Source organism: Myotis lucifugus, unplaced genomic scaffold, assembly GCF_000147115.1.
Source record: "Myotis lucifugus unplaced genomic scaffold, Myoluc2.0 scaffold_9, whole genome shotgun sequence".
Taxonomy (NCBI): domain Eukaryota; kingdom Metazoa; phylum Chordata; class Mammalia; order Chiroptera; family Vespertilionidae; genus Myotis; species Myotis lucifugus.
In genome coordinates, this window is record NW_005871057.1 from 3565079 (window position 1) to 3580245 (window position 15167).

Consider the following 15167-nt stretch of genomic DNA (forward strand, 5'->3'; position numbering starts at 1 on the left):
GTCCATTCTTTTATAACTTCTGTAATATCTGTAACTGTATACCCAGTTGACTAATAAATACTTGCTGAAAGAATGGCTATGAAAATTTAATGTAACCCTCTCATCCATAGTCTTCTTATATACTGACACGTGATTATTTTGGGGATGAGGATATGATTTGAACATGATATGAGATTCTAGCTAAGCAAAATAAAAAACTACGGGCCTAGGTTTTCTTGGGTAATGGTTCAAGTCTTTATATTGAGAATAAAACAACCAATTTCTATACATCACCGACAACTTATTTGCACAGGGGGGAGTACCTTTTATTGAGACACCCGATGAACAAAATGTTCACTGTTTAATTAATATTACGCTTTCAGTTTAATGGAATGACAAAAGAAAAAGTATTACTAAGTTCTAAGTAATATAAATTACAATCCTAGTCCATGGGATGTCCTTTATTTAGCGAGCATAATTCCAATACAAAAGAAGGTTACTGTTACATATTAGGAGTGGTTCAGATACAATAACAGAATGTTTAGCCCTGACTCTAACATGTTATTTTTAAGTTCAGATTCATGAATGCTAGTTCTTTCTCATTCAACATACTCCCCCAAGTGAAAACCTGGTGTATTAGGTTTTTATACTACAAGATGAAATATATGCCTGAATCTTGTAATGGATTAACAAGAGCATTTAAGTGACAACATTGCATGGAACTTACTAGGCATAGACTCAAGATCATAAAAATACAAAGATGACAGATGACGATCACTGTACATGTGAGTATTATCTAGGACATCAGATCAATTATCAAATGCAAGGCCTTTCCTATTTCGTCTTAAGGTGTTGAACATATTGCTATGTCTAATAACTTACTTCTATTATATTCAACAAAGTATTTGTGGATGCAAAATCTTGCATCTTAATTTCTAATTATAAAAATCCAGATTAATCCAGAAAACATAAAACACATATAATTGAGGTAGGTAGGTTTTTGACCTTAAGAATACATTGCTTCTACCACAATTAAAAAGTTATTTTAAAAAAGAATATATTGCTTCATGGATCTGCCCGATACTTAAGTTTCAATGTTTTAAACCACACGATCAAGTGTGACAGTGCTAATCTACTATGTTTAGTAAATTCCCTTAGAAACACACCCCTAACATCTTCCTTTTCCTCTAACGATAACAGTAGTGCAATAATATTAATAATGAACAGATTATTTAATCAATTCCCAAGTTAATACATGTCGAAAATCAGGGAGGCCAGTTGTATTCATTTTAAAGTTAATAATCATACTGTTTGGAAAATAAGATCACAAACACTTTATAACTTTGGATATGCTTTATTATGCCACAAATTCCCAGGAAATATAAGAAATAGTTCTTCTGAATGGGACTAATAATTTCACAAATACTAGCACTTTATTGACAACAGCCAAGTTTTCTAAGATGGTGCACATGTATTTAAGCTACTTTTTCAAAATCTCAATATTTCTATAAGTTTTAAAGGGATATTGTAGCAGATCCTACTTTATTTTTTAATATTCAGTGTAAAAATCTATATGTGAAGTAAATATATATATATTAAGGAAGAACTGCATGTGAAAAAAGCCTTGCCTAAGAACTCAGGTGATGCATTTGCACTAGGTACCATTATGTAAAAGATCATCGTCAGAAATGTTCCCAATAAACTGAGAAAAGGAAAAAAAATTAAAACTGCTCAGTCTTTAGAAGTATTAATTAGTGGTATAATTTTAAAAAGGGAAATGGAATATTCCTTTACTTACATATGGATTAAATAAATTAGAAATACTTCTTTTACTGAAAAACCAGTATACTTAACATATTTTAAGGCTAAATACTGACAGCATTTTCACAATGTCCAAAATGTGCATGGGAAATTAGGTAATACCGATATTTCTGCCACACACCTAAGGGTAAGTAAAGGGAGATGAGTACCTCAAGCCAAAGGCAGTAACTGAGCCTGGCAGACCACCTGACATGTGGACAGTGGATCACTGTCCCACGCTGGGCAATATTCTCTGAAAAGGATGCCCTTTAGGGCAGTAATTCTGCACTGTATCAAAGTTTGGTAATTTAACATTGAAATTGTTGGTTAATATATATGGACATATGAAAACTTCCCCAGAGACCAGGTTATTAAATAAACTAAAAGGGGAAACAATGCTGGTAGCTAAAATTATATTAACTCCAGAGTCCCCAGTGGAAGGTATAGAAGGAAAGAGGCAACAGCAGCTGTTTCCAAACTTACGTTATGATCAGAATCATCAGACAGTGGGTGAGCTTTAAAAGGGTCTCAATCTAAACTATCTAGAAACTGCAGCCAGGAAATTATTTTTTAAGCAACCCAAGTGATTCTGATGATCAGCCAAGGTTGAAACTTCTGAAGTGGAAAGGGGTATAGGCTAGGGGGGCAATCTAGGCCACTGCAAAGAGTTTCAGAATTTAACATCTGAATTTTATCATTTACTCTACAATTTTTCCAACTGTCTCACTCTTCCTATTCTTCTAATAGTGAGTAATGAAGGGGCTAAGCAAATGAAGGAAAAAGAATCAGTGGGGTACCTAAAACACATTTTACTATGTTCAAGCCACTTATGTATATTAATTAGATTGAGACTCTACTAACACTTCTTAATATTAATGTTATTTTAAAGGAGGGCATTTCCTTACTCAACATGAAAATGTAATATAAAACAACTCTAAATACTAATGATAATAGAAAAAATTTGTATAATTCTTTAAAATAATTATTTTTAAAAAATCTAATAGTAGAAAGAAAATCCTTTAAATTTGAGGTAAGGCAATAAGTCTCACATATGATAACAACTGTGTCAGTGTTATTCTCCAAGTTAGAAATTAAGCAAAAATATTTCCATGCTAGTTCTGTTTATGTACTCTTTTGTAATGTATAAATGTTTTTAGTGTGGATAAATATCTTGGTTTTTATTTTAATGTATATGATAATTAAAGATATGAAATTTTTTCTTATACACTAAAATCGTACACTCTATCAAGGCTTGATGAATAAACAACTTTTTAAATACCCCATGTTCACTTATAAACTAAACAAGGTAGTACCTACATAAGAAATTTTATATTAAAATTACAAACATTATGTTCTTCAGAAGTTAACATGATTTTAAATTTTTTCAATATTCAAATACAAAATACATTTTAATTTACTATAGCACAATTCAAGTATTCTCTTAAATTTTGTATTTAACCAACTAGTTAGTATGTGATATTAAGTGACTTTTTATAATAGCTTTCCTTTTTAAAGATGACTGTTATACAAAATAGTGCGACTCTATCTATATACTCTAAATTGCTTAGATTAAGTTGAAAGAATAAAGACAGCAGACAAAGACCTTTATGAGTAAATCACCTACACATAAAAGGTTGCACACCCCAGTAATAAGGCATTTGCAGGTAACTCCACAGAAGAATTTGAATTCATGTAAACAAAGACTATGTATATTCCTTTAGGGAGAAAATGCACTACCATAGATAAAATATATTCAAATGGTTGTGACTTTAAACTATATATTATTTGAATACCACACAAAACCAAAGAGGCATAACCTGTAATTTTAATGACCGAAAGATGTTACTTATTCGTGAAATAAAAAGTAGATACTTTTTGAAACTAACAATGAAAAGGAAATGTTTTCAAAATAAACATCCACTGTTTTCCAGAAATAAATATACATACTTAATGTATTGCAGCACAGGAATATTGTCCTCATATTAACCGTAACATTCAATCAGTAGTTTTAAAATATTTTTTCCACACTGAGGCTGAATCTTCTACCTTGTCAGTTGCCCAACGACTTTTAACAGAGTTTTATTCTCCTGCTTTAGTTGTTCATTCTCATCTTCAATATCATCTAGGTCCTTAAGGAAACAAAAAGGAAAATAGTATGCGAGTTTTTAAAAATGTTCTAAATAAAAACACTTCAAAAAATACACACTCAGAGGTAATTCATATAAGCAGTTAGTCTGGAAATGAGGGCAAGTTCTGAAAACAACTTTAGGTAGAAATGTGCCACCTAAAGGAGCGTACACTACTCAACTCCTTCTCATTGATAATATGAGCCAATTCTTGCCAGATCTTTCAGTTTTTCAAGAGAAGCCAGAATTCTTTAACTGTAATCTTCCAATTTTTAACTATTACAAATAACTTAATTTTTTATTTAAAAAAAAAATCCCCCATTCCACAAAAAGAATACATATTGGGGCAATATGAGGTTCAGAGGCTCACACTGCAACCTTGTGTCAAATTAGGCATCAAAAAGATACAGGTACAAGTTCTGGATATACTCCTACCACTTTGTGTGACCTTTTAAAAGTGTATATGTTGTGGGATGAGAACCTGAGGAGCTGACAAGAACTGAGGCAAACAGAAAAGGCGATCTGGGGCAGACAGAGTTGATCCAGCTTCTCTATGATATTTTGTTTGAGTGAAAGGTTTTAGAGCTTAAAAAAATTTGAAAGCCACTAAACTAGGTAATCACCCTTTGGCTTTAAAGTTATGTTATTCTAGCTCAGCCGTGGGCAAACTACGGCCCGCGGGCATTCCGGCCCGTTTGAAATGAATAAAACTAAAAAAAAAAAAAGACCATACCCTTTTATGTAATGATGTTTACTTTGAATTTATATTAGTTCACACAAACACTCCATCCATGCTTTTGTTCCGGCCCTCCGGTCCAGTTTAAGAACCCACTGTGGCCCTCGAGTCAAAAAGTTTGCCCACCCCTGTTCTAGCTCTAAGTTCCCTATTGTAATTCTAGTGCCTTATATAAAACCATTTGGTAAATACAAAGGCCATCTGCTCTAAGTTTCAGTTAGAAGAAACATTATTTCAAGGCAGACTATTTACTGATGGTTGGAAAGCAGACATTTATAGATTTATCCTTGCAATTCAAAATACTAAAACTTGGAGCAATCATTACATGTGCTATTGGAGAACAGCATTCTAATAAATTTAGTATACTGTCTTTGGATAATTAGGTCCATGATTTAAAAATGTACAAGAACATCCCTGGCTGGTGTGGCTCAGTTGGTTATACATCCCGTTCACCAAAAGGCAGCAGGTCTAATTCCCAGTCAGGGCACATACCCAGGTTGTGGGTTCAATCCCCGGTCCAGGTGGGTGCAGGAGGCAACTGATTGATGTTTCTCTCTCCTATCAATGTTTCTACTTTTCTGTCTCCCTCCCTTCCTCTCTTAAAAATAAAAATTTTAAAAATGTACAAAAACAGAATTTGCATTTACTCACAAACTACATGAGTGATGTTGAAAAACAGATTTGTTTAAAGCAACAATAAAGATACACGATTCCTAGAATTACTACAACTGAGACTTAGATAAGATTTAGAATTTTAAGCTCTGAAAGTGCAGATGTTTTATTATTCCCTTTAATGCACAGTGCTAATACATCATAAACACCAAAAATATTTGCAGATTTCATTAAATCATAGTCCATAACCAATAGTTAATGCCTGTGTTCTGAACCAAGATGAAAGACAGCCTATAAGAAATAAATTGTTTAGAAGTAGGATTCTCGAATACCTGAGGCCAAATACTGGCTCAGTTGATTACTATGTGATTACTACACATGACCTTGAGCAAGATAAACTGAGTTTCAGCAGCATCATCTACAACCTGTAGTTAATGCCTTTCAGCTTTGTTATGTTGCACATAATGAAGACTGTATTTTCTCTTCTTTCATAGTTAGAGTTAAGACTGGATTAGAAATATGTTTTTTCTCCTAGCAAGCATGTCAAACTCGCAGTTGGCGGGCCACATGCCTTCCTTCAAATAAATGAGGCATGTGGCCTGCCAGCCTCGAGTTTGACATGCTTGCAAGGTAAACATTTCCTTCCTCTATCCTATCTAAATTCTTCTAAAAGCAAAACTATGGAATCTCTTCTCATTACCATTACCTAAGTATCGTCTAGCATTAAGACCTGCTTCTTAAGCAGGAAGTAAATTCAAGGGCTAAAAAGAAAAAAAAGAGCTACAAATATTCATAAGAGAGATCTTCAGATAAAGCTTATTAACCTAAAGTTGAGAATGCATACATACACTTGAAGAAAAAGAAGTAGAGAAAATACAAAGAAATTTGGAATGTCCTATAGCAAGGAAATAGTAACTGCAGTTCTTCATTGAGGAAACTTTGTGCCTTTTATGTATAGTGGTGACCAAGCTGCCTCTCACCTCCAGATGAACAAAACACAAAGCAATCCATTCATCAGTCCATCTCCAACAGAATAATGTTAAGTAAATACAATTGATAATTAGACAGAGGAAATAAATTTACAGAAGGAAATGATATTTCTTACTACCACAAATTAATGGCATTAATGAAAGAATCAACCAAATAATGAAATTAAATAATTTCTTCATATCTATATATTTTCATCCAATTTCCAGAAAAAAAGGAAATGATGAAACAAATGTGTAAATACTCACTCTATTTAACAAGTCAATTTCTTCTTTGAGTTTTCCGATCATTTCCTCTTTATCTTGCATCAGTCTCACAAGTCTTAAGTTTTCTTGCCTTTCTCTTAATATTTCCTAGTAAATATAATTACAAAGTTGATTAATTGGAAAGTAATTGGTGGTTTATAATCTTAAGTGTCATACATCTGCCAAATATGGTGAAGATAATATGAAAATTTCTACTGAATTTTCCTGCCACTTGATGAGGGAAGGAAAAATCCATCCCAGAAAAGAACCAGAGAATGAAAGGAACACAGGAGTTGTAAGATATGTTTCTGACTAAATCTATGTTTACACAAGTCTTTAACAAATACTAATACTCAAAGTCCCCTCTTTAGCTTATCACCACCATTAGTAATAAAATATTTTGATCGATAATATCTGTTTGAAGAAATTCAAATTTATTAAAAATATAGTTTAAGAAATTTACTTTGTTATGCACCTGAAACTAATATATGTCAACTGTATGTCAATTGTAACTGAAAAATAAATTATTTTAAAAAGAAAAGGAGAAAGCTGTATGGAAAAGTCTAAACAGAAAAAAAAAAAAAATGGCCCTCAGTTTTACTTCCAACTCTGCTAGTTAACTGACAATGGATAAAATGAAGAAACTGAAATAGATTACTGGTTTTTAAGCTTCTTTTTAAACGATGTAACACCTTTTCCAAAGAAATCTTATTTAGAGAAACCAGGGACTTGGGCTAGGTCAGCCACCTTGGGGGGCAAAAGAGAAGCAGAACTGAAAAGGTCTCACCCAGAACTTGTTTCTTTCCTGCTAACCCTCAGCGAAAGCAGCCAGCCGGCCTCTTTAATCAATTGCTTCCAGCCACTAACAAGGCAATCCAAACCCTTGTGGAACTTTCAAAACCTTTCTGAAGAATCCCCTTGAAACCTACTGAACTATGTATTCCTTAAAGTTTTAACTTTAGATTTATAGAAAGTAGTTTGAAAGCTCAGATGTGAACTAAAAATAATATGTTATAAAAGAAACAACTTTACAAATTAAAACTCTACTAAAAATAATCTTTATATCACAGGTAATAATTTCAATTTAGCAAAACAAAACATATTTTCAATAACCAGAAAGTAATTCAGTACCATTATCAATTTTAGAGGTTGACTGTCTATAGAACCTGATAACTTTATACCAATATCCATTTGCATTGTTCTCAAAGATACTACTAAATAGGTTTATTCTTAAAATTGTTTCAAACATCATCTGTATATTGCTTTGTGTTTATTAACAAATGTTACTCCAATAAATTTAATTTAAGAAAATTTAAAAATTGTTTCAAACACGAAATATGGCTCTGGGCTCTAACTCAGAACCCAGAAGAAAGTCTACAAATGACCATCTGTACAGATAATAAAATAAACACACAGTAGTGCATTCTGCCAGGAAAACTTGTAACCATTTCAAAGGCAAAGACTATTTTCAATATATTAAAGATAGCACTTGGCAGGATGGGAGTAGCCATTAAATATTAAGGAATACAAGAATTGGCTCTGCTTCTAAAAGTTGTAACATCAACAGAACCGGATACAGGAAAATATTAAGGAAATCAGAAAGTAAACCTAGCCACTGTGCATCTAGACAATAGACGTAAGACAGTGATGCAAAGCTGCTAGTTGACTATACATGGAAATTACCAATAACACCAATGATATCTTTCATGGGTGCCCTTATTCTTTTCCCTTTTTTTTTAGCACTGTCGCTCCCCTACAAATTTCAATTTTTTTCTCTCTTAACTGCTATGCAAATTAAAAAAAGAACTCCAAATAGTATATTAATTCTATCAACCTTAAATAATTTGTAACTCATACCTTTTCGAGATCTTCAATTTTCTTTTCCAATGTGTTACTTGAGACCAAATTACCTGAAGCATTTGCATCCCTATTATGTCTGCTGAACCCACTTCTATCTGTTCGGGGATATCTACTTGAGATATCTTCTTCAGAGGCAGTGGTTGTGCTATGAAAATAAAAAGATAAAAAATATATATATATTCAAAAAACATCTAATATACCCAGCAAGAAGAATGCTGAAAATATTTTCTATTCACCATAAACAATTACCATTCCCTGAGAACACCTGGTTATAGTAATCAACTTATTTATAACTATAGAAGTTAATAATTATTCCAACACAATGAAAAACACTCATTAATTCTTTTGACCAGTATCTCCTGGATAGCTGGTAAGGACAAGACACTGTTCTGGATACTGTAACAGAAAACACAGACATAGACTCTGCCCTTCAACTTAACAGAGATCACAACTAATTATAACAAAGCAAGACCATCATCACAATAAGGTAAGTTAGGGTACTATGACAGGGAATTAATGCAGACTATCTGTGATAGAGAATCGCTTTCATTTTTTAAAACAATTCTAATCCATCATGGACCAATACTTTTATAAAAGATCAAGTAAAAATGAACTATTGGAAAAATAAAAGAGACCATACAAGTCCAAATATTTTATTAGATTCTGACCCACAAAATTATATTTTAAAAATATAATTAGAATAAATAGAAAAAAGGAAAGAATTACATAAGATTGCATATTTTTCACTGGAAGTATGCACATAGGCAATAATAGGCTATCACACTACTGTCACCTGAAGGCTTGACTAGACTGGAGAATTTGCCTCTAAGCTCATTCACATGTCTGATTGCAAAAGGCCTCAGTGTCTCACTGGCTGCTGGCCAGAAGCCTCAGTTCCTCAGTATGTGGGCCTCTCCATTGGGCTGTTCACCATATGCCAGCTGTCTTCCAGAGAGAAAATGACATAGCAACCAAGACAGACACTGCATATCTGTTCTGCCCAAATCTCAGAAATGACATTCTGGCACATCAACTCTGTTGCAATGTGCAAGGGGATTACACAAGGTGTAAATACCAGGAGGCAGGGCTTCCAGGGGCTCTCCTGGAGGCTGGCGACCATATTTGTTAACTTACCTATACTAGGTTGGACTGATGATTATGCTGCTCACAAGGGGTAAGGCATATCCAAACTACATGTATGTTTTGTTTAAATAGCACTCATAACAGAAAAACTAGTTTCACAGGTGTATGCTGATAAGAATAAAAGAGATTTTAAAACAGCTTCGGCAAGCTCAGGATATTCATTTTCAACCTTTACCACAAATGCAGAAAATGACACTTTTCAAAATGTCTTCAGTCCTTCATTAGTAATCAGCTCCAATCATTTAAAGTTAAATCTAAAATAGCTTTTGATAAAAAATGGATTCCTGATCTATTCATTTCTTATGCATGGGTTTTCTTTTGATAGAACATTATGCAAATGTGTAATACTAAAATCACCAACTTACTGATAACTGTTAAAATATTGTGGAACTCATCATAATTTGTAGAACTTTCCCCCAAAATTTCCATTCATTTTTGTTCTTTGGTCTTATATAACATTGAAAACATTTTATGTCTCCCTTGCATGGAAGACTAAGATTACTAAATAAGAACTATTAGAGAAATAAGTCTAATTCACATATTTTAAAAGCTGGGGACCAAACTGGTGTCTTAGCTTGCAAAAACAATGAGTTCATCCCAAAGTTCAAATACTTTTGTCTGAAAATTTTCCTTTGAACATTATTTTTTACTTCAGCATATGATTAACAGTTGATTGGTGCAGCTTCCAAATTATCATTTACTTTTTTTAATCTCAAATTTAATGCATTAGTGTTCAAGTAATTCACACGTTTAGTGAACCACTGTTAATTTAGCTGATATAACAAGTACACTGCTTAGTTCAGCTGAGATAGCAAGACTTTCTCAGAGAAACAAGCAGGACATTAATTTACATTCTGGCACAAGTTCCAGCATGTTTTCCCTGTCACTGTCTCTATATAATCAGAACATACTCCTACAAAAGAAAGCCAAACTTCAAAACACAGTTGATTTGTTAACCCTTCAAAGTTTTATATACTTCAGAGCATGTTGTGCTTGTCAGCAAGGAAGTTAAAAAATAAATTCTTCATATCACTGTCATGTTAGCAAAAGTCAATGTGTTCATTAAATTATAACAAAAATTCCTTTGCTATCTTATTTGTTAAAGAATTTGTTTTCTTTATCACTAAACTGGTCCTAAATTTATCAAGCTATAGTGTTGCTGGAAAGTATTACACAAACTACCTTCTTTGCTACAGATTCACTCAACATCTGTAAGCAAATATCTTTGTCTTGTCATTTGTGTATAACCTGAAGTGAGAGTTTAAAAGAAATTCACAGAGCACTAATGATTACATATGAAATCCTGAAGACTGGCTGTCAGCTTCTTAACTATAATATTCGTTCAAATAATGCATTTGTGGTTGTGAATATATTTATGTTATGCCTATTATAAGTGCCACTTAAATTTTGATGGTTTTATTGTTTTAGTAGACAGTACATCACTGCAAATAATTCACTGTGGTTTTAGCACTTCCACATCCACTAAGGCTAAACACTGAATTCAGTATAGGAAGGACAATGCTTTCAACAAAATGAGTACAGACTCTGTTGTTCTGTATCTCTTTGAAATTATAGTACTTCCATCATCATCACTTGGTTTACTATTATTGTCACATTCAGAAAGGGCTATCTTTTCTTATTTTTAAAAAAAGTCTATTAAAGCTTGTTTTATCTTAAATAAATTAGAATAAAAACTAAAAATTTTACTCCCTGGATATAGATAATACTAACAAACACAGAAATTGAAAAGATTTTTTAAGTAAATAAATCTTCACATTTTCTTCAATTCTTAAACATTTTGGGTTACAAATGACTAATATAAAAATAACACATGTACAGCAGGCTACATATACTGCTCAAGCTCACATGGAACATTCATCAAGAGAAACCATATTCTGGGCCATAAAACACATCTTCACAAATTTAAAATAGAAATCATACAATGTCTGCTCTAAGGCCACAGTAGGATTAAACTAAAATCAGTAGCGAAGATAATTGGAAAATCTTAAAATATGTGGAAATTAAACAACACACTTCTAAATTACATGTGGATCAAATAAGAAACCTCAAGAGAAATTCTAAAAATATTTTTAATTTGCCGAAACCGGTTTGGCTCAGTGGATAGAGCGTCGGCCTGCGGACTGAAAGGTCCCAGGTTCGATTCCGGTCAAGGGCATGTACCTGGGTTGCGGGCACATCCCCAGTAGGAGATGTGCAGGAGGCAGCTGATCGATGTTTCTCTCTCATCGATGTTTCTAACTCTCTATCTCTCTCCCTTCCTCTCTGTAAAAAATCAATAAAATATATTTAAAAAAATAAAAATAAAATAAAATAAAATATTTTTAATTAAATGAAAATGAACCCACAACTTAAAATTTGTGGGATGCAGTGAAAGCAGTAGGATGCTTAGAGGGAAGTTTATAGCACAGAATGCATATATTAGAAAAGAAGAAAGGTCTAAAATCAATATTCTAAGTAATTTTCTACCTTTGGACACTAGAAAAGAGAAATTTAAATCCAAAGTAAGTAGAAAAATGAAATAATAATTAGAGTAGAAATCAATCTATAATAATAAAAGCATAATATGCTAATTAGACCAGACAGCCGAATGACCTTTCGGACGAAGCCACAGCAGCAGGGGCCAAGGCAGAGGTGGTTAAGCGAGATCAGGCAGGCAGGCAGGCGAGTGGTTAGGGGCAATCAAGCAGGCAGGCAGAGGGGTTAGGAGCCAGCAGTCCCGGATTTTGAGAGGGATGTCCGACTGCCAGTTTAGGCCCGATCCCACAGGGATCCCTGTGGGATCGGGCCTAAACCTTCAGTTGGACATCCCCCAAGGGGTCCCAGATTGCCAGAGGGTGCAGGCCAGGTTGAAGGACCCCCCCCCCAACTCCCCCATGCACAAATTTCGTGCACCGGGCCTCTAGTTAAATTATAAATAGGAAACCAATATATAAAAATCAATAAAACCAAAAGCTCTTTCTTTAAAAGATTAATAAAACCAACAGGATCCTACATGGGCTAAGTAAGAAAAAGAGAGAATAGACTTCAACTACATTACATGGTAGAAAAAGCAAAACTATATAGAGTAAAAACGGTAAGTAATTGCCAGGGGTTAGGGAAGAGGTAATGAGGGTTTGAAGGGGGGGATAAATAGGTGAAGCACAGAAAATTTTTAGGGCAGTGAAACTACTTTGTATGACACTATAATAGTGGATACATGTTATCTATACATTTGTCCAAACCCAATGTACAACACCAAGAGTGAACCGTATTGTAATCCATGGACTTTGGGTGATTATGTGTCAATGTAAGTTCAACTGTAATATATGTACCTTTCTGTTGGGGAATGTTGATAATGGGGGAGGCTATGCATTTGTGTGTGTGGTGGGGGGGGAGCAAAGGACATGTGGGAAATTTTTATATCTTCCCTTCAATTTTGCTGTGAACCTTAAACTGCTCTAAAAATTAAATTTTAAAAAAAATTGTGCATGCACCATTGACTTGGGTTAGTCAATATCCAGTTCAAAAGAGAGTCCACTGATAATGCAGTTGCATATGATGACAATATCAAAATGCAATTCAAGCTTCTAAATATTTACTTCAAGTTCTTATCTAGCTATGGACTGGTAATGACCAATAGTTCAAGGACCACACTTTAAGTGCTAGTTATGCTAGAGAAAGTTTAAAACTCAGAAGAGGACTAAGAATGTGCAAATATCTAGAAACAAAGAGCATATGGCCTATTTAAGAGAAGTGATATGACACTGAAAAAGTGGAAAGCCTGAAAGTCATTTTATAAGAATTTAAACTTATGGTCTCTAAATTTTATTCACTACATACCCATGTTGGTATGAATGTTTGTTTATGTACTCTTCTTATAATATGATTTACAATATAACCATATTATATATGACTATATATTACATGTTATATATTCATTGTTATAAATATATGCAATATGCATTATACACAAATAAATCAGTGATTTATAATATAATCACATTATTAAAATAAATATTATCTGTATCACAAAAATAGAACATAAGGGATGAAAAGAACTTAAAGTTTATATTTTAATTTTTTATGGCACAAAATTTTGTTTTCACAAAACCCTGACCATAACATTGAAAAGTAATTTATTTATTGGTGAGAGAGAGAAACATCAATTTGTTGTTCCACCTATCTATACGAACTATGACACGTTTAATGAAAGTATAACTGAAAATGCTGCATCACTTTTTAGAATCTTATTTTAATACTTTGTCACAGAGATTCAAAGAGCTAGTTCTAAGATCAATTTTCATATTTGATTTTATGGTTATGCTACCAGAAAGAGAGGCCTCACAATAAAAATTTAAATATTTTTAAAAGTTTCACTAAAAATTCCAAAGTAAACAAAGATTTTTTGCTGTTTTAAAATAGATCTGATTCTGTGAATCTTGCCAGCTGAATAAACATGTGATCATCTTTGTCCTTATATACTTGATTTGATATTCTCCTTAAATTCCACCCAGGCTTATAAATTTTCTAAGTATTAAACTAGATAATTCATAAATCCATTTAAAATTTGAATCGCAGTACTGTGCAACATTCAGAAAGTGAACAAACAGAGCATGCTTCCCTCAGGACACCTCCAGGACCAAATGACCACCTCACATATAGAGCAAGGGTAATGAGTAATACACAGTACTAGCTATTAAGTACTAATGCCTTAATGTTTTTTATATTAAATGGTAAATATAAGTAGAAGCTTTATACATTATCCTGAACATCACTTTACCTTGAAGACTAGCACAGACATCATCTGAAGGTCATGGGAAGCCATTAAAGCAAGAAAAGTGACAATCATTTTAACAAAATGCATTGGAGATGAGAAAACTGGAGACAGGGAGGCCAGTTTGGAGGCTACTGCATCATCTATGTAAGAGATTGGTATGCTGGTACTGGAGATACACAGGAGTTAACAAGGCAGCATAAATGATTAGTTTTAGCTGAAGTAGTTAAAAAAAAAAAAAAAAGAGGGTTTTAACCAATGCCCAGATTTCTGGCGTGAGCAAGAGTGGATGGATTTTTATGCCAACTATTAAAATCCATCAAGTTTCACAAGTTTACTTTTGAACATGCTGAGTTTGGGATGCCTTTGTGATACCTAAAAGTAGATATCTGAAAGTTGTTGGTTATATAGGGATAGAGCTAATGATCTGAACCCATCAGCATACTAGTATTTATAGATAGTAACTGAGGTCATTGGAGTGAAGGTGATTTCTGGCAAAAATACACAGAACAAGAAGACAATAAAGTTGTTTTGCTTGTTTCCAACAATGAAACTGGCCAATACTGAATTTATCCTAAAGAAATAATCAAGACTGTGTACAATTATTTAGATACAAAGATATTAAAGTATTTTAATCAAAAACTGGAAAAAATCTACACATGTAACACAAATGGACTGTTCAATAAGTGTTGGTATATACATCTAATGGTATGCTATGTTGCTATTAAATACAACATTGTAAAAGACTAATGTAAATATCTGATATGCAGGATGGTCTTAGGCAACCCCTGTGAAAGGGTCGTTCGACCGCCAAAGGGGTCTCGACCCACAGGTTGAGAACCGCTGTGCTAAGAGGCTAGATCTAAAATTAAGTCTTCTCACCACACATACACAAAAGAAAATGG

At 33.3% G+C, this 15167-nt stretch overlaps 1 protein-coding gene across 1 annotated transcript in view; it reads right to left on the reverse strand.

Moving 5' to 3' along the window:
- Nucleotides 1-407: 407 nt before the first annotated feature.
- The window catches only part of PAWR (pro-apoptotic WT1 regulator), a 43583-nt gene continuing 28823 nt past the window's right edge, over nt 408-15167 (reverse strand). The window contains exons 4-6 of the mRNA XM_014451493.2: nt 8343-8490; nt 6489-6593; nt 408-3908 (exon numbers count right to left, since the gene is read on the reverse strand). Of these exons, the coding sequence (XP_014306979.2) occupies nt 3822-3908; nt 6489-6593; nt 8343-8490 (340 nt within the window). The 3' untranslated portion in view covers nt 408-3821. The remainder of the gene's footprint in view (nt 3909-6488; nt 6594-8342; nt 8491-15167) is intronic.